This window comes from Portunus trituberculatus, chromosome 46 (assembly GCF_017591435.1).
Source record: "Portunus trituberculatus isolate SZX2019 chromosome 46, ASM1759143v1, whole genome shotgun sequence".
In the NCBI taxonomy this organism is placed as follows: domain Eukaryota; kingdom Metazoa; phylum Arthropoda; class Malacostraca; order Decapoda; family Portunidae; genus Portunus; species Portunus trituberculatus.
The window spans coordinates 22,790,049-22,792,548 of NC_059300.1; the positions used below are offsets into that span (position 1 = coordinate 22,790,049).

The following is a 2,500-nucleotide window of genomic DNA, read 5'->3' on the forward strand; positions in this document are numbered from 1 at the left end:
ATTACTAATGCTACTACGACAACAACAATAACAACAATAACAACTACTACTGCTACTACTACTACTACTACTACTACTACTACTACCACTCTCAAACTTCAATATGTGAAATTATGTAAATAATAATGATAATGATAATATCTAGATATACACAATAATGAAGTTCATGATCTTTTGTCTTCTTTATGAGGACAATCAACCTGTAGTAAACAATCTCCGTGTGTGTGTGTGTGTGTGTGTGTGTGTGTGTGTGTGTGTGTGTGTGTGTGTGTGTGTGTGTGTGTGTGCGCGCGCCAACATTATGTAGGTTTATTGTAAGATAATGATGAAGGTACAGTGATCTAAGTAAGCAATGGACTAAGTAGATAGCTAAAAAGAAAAAGAATATTATTTCACAAACCTAACTGCCGTTCGGTGTATCTCTATAGCTTCCCCTGAAGTAATATAATGACTTCGTTCTCTCTTACTATGTCTGTTTGTCTATAACCTTGAATAAATGTCGCATTTCATCTACATGGCAATGCAAATAATCCTCTAAAGGAAAAGAAAAAACTTACTGCATATCCCTGTATTTTTATGCATGTGTTTGTGCTTCCTGCTGGCTACTACTATGTATGAAAACATATGTAACAATATTTGCATCAGTCACCCATTCAATACACATGTCCTTGAGGTTTTCTGTGAATACTCGCCCCCTTGATAACTTGCCCTCCCACTCACTGCTATCTCCAGGCCAATACAAGAAAAATTTGTTTTATCTCTCTACCTCTTCCTCTGTGAGTCTCTGTCCTCTTATCTCAAACAGCCATTGTGTTCTCGATAAGCATGATTGATTGTATAAGTCTGTTACTACCGGCTGCTCAAAAACAAGTAAAAGTCACATGAGAGAGAGAGAGAGAGAGAGAGAGAGAGAGAGAGAGAGAGATTCATTACACTACATGACTACAACATCCCCTCAGCACAACCACTGATGCTGTACTAGACACGCCTTGCACTTTCACACCGATTCACTAACACTGATTACCATTCTTGTGCTAATTCTTACTTAGATTCCGTTAACCGTAAAACACCATATAACAAAATAACACTTCTATACAAGAAGCAAATGTATATTCTTACCAATGCCGTCACTTTATGCCAACTTTCCAAGAAATCCTGAATTCATGAGGTTATTCCATTGCTTATTTCATACACATGGAGCAAAACAGTGCGATATGCAATGAAATGTTAATTCAGTATTTATCACACTAAAATACAATTCAAGCTGGAGAGTTGATCAAAACTAGTTCTGAACCACTTTACATAAAGCATGAAAGACTCGCAGTAATTATGATTAAGTATTACTTATATCTGGCCAAAAACGTAACGAGCTGCAACAATAAACAACATTCTTTAAAAACTCCAACTCACCATTTTGTTTAGCAGTGAAGGACGAGGACGAGGACGATGAAGAAGAGGAATTGCCGGTGGGCAGCTGAACGTTCTCACAGGAGTGGCGAGGTCTTCCCGTGATAGATAACAACAGCAGCGCAGGAGTACACTGCCGCTCGTTTTTATACCGCGAGCAGTTGCCCATTTTCAAACGTGCGCGAGATTTGAAGATACACTGCTGGCGCGCACATGATAGTACGTGCTCCGGCATAAGTGTGTAGTGTAGTAGACTAGCTATCGAAGAATGGAGAAGGCTGGGAAGGCGGCAGGGAGGGATCAGGGTGGCGATGGCGGTCTTTCTTGTCACAAGATCATCAGCGGTCGCCGCATGTTAAGAATGGTGTTGTGGTGTTGAGTGGCCAAGTAAATTCGAATACTTTAAAAGTGATGAAAATGATGATTGATAATAATGATAATAATAATAATAATAATAATAATAATAATAATAATAATGATAATAATAAAAATAATAAAATAATAAAAATATTAATAATAATATTAATGATGATAATAATAATAATAAAACAATAAAAATAATAATAATAATATTAATGATAATAATAATAATAAAATAATAAAAATAATAATAATAACAATAATGATAATAATAATAATAATAATAATAATAATAATAATAATAATAATAATAGACAGATAGATAAACAGAGTAAATAAATAAATTTCGTATATAGATAGATATATAAAGTGTGTGTGTGTGTGTGTGTGTATTTTCTTGTGTTGTGCTATACTGTGCTGTGCTGTGCTGTGCTGTGCGTGTATGTTGGGGGTATATATATATATATATATATATATATATATATATATATATATATATATATATATATATATATATATATATATATATTTATTTATTTATTTATTCATTTATTTATTTATTTATTAAAGTAGCCAGGCTAAATATTTTTTTAGTTGAACCGAGGTTGAAGGCTATTGTGCATACTCTTTCATGTTGGTGTAGATCGGAAATTTTGTTTTCTTTCAGAGTGAAATCTCTGAAACGGAAATCTTTCCCGATCTACAACACGAAAGAGAATGCATTATAGCTTTC

General features: G+C 33.9%; 1 protein-coding gene across 1 annotated transcript in view; it reads right to left on the reverse strand.

The window, feature by feature from the left end:
* LOC123519990 (tubulin alpha-2 chain-like) overlaps nucleotides 1-1,862 on the reverse strand; it is a 13,368-nt gene extending 11,506 nt beyond the window's left edge. The window contains exon 1 of the mRNA XM_045281754.1: nucleotides 1,411-1,862. Coding sequence (XP_045137689.1) covers nucleotides 1,411-1,413 — 3 coding nt within the window. The 5' untranslated portion in view covers nucleotides 1,414-1,862. The remainder of the gene's footprint in view (nucleotides 1-1,410) is intronic.
* Nucleotides 1,863-2,500: the final 638 nt, after the last annotated feature.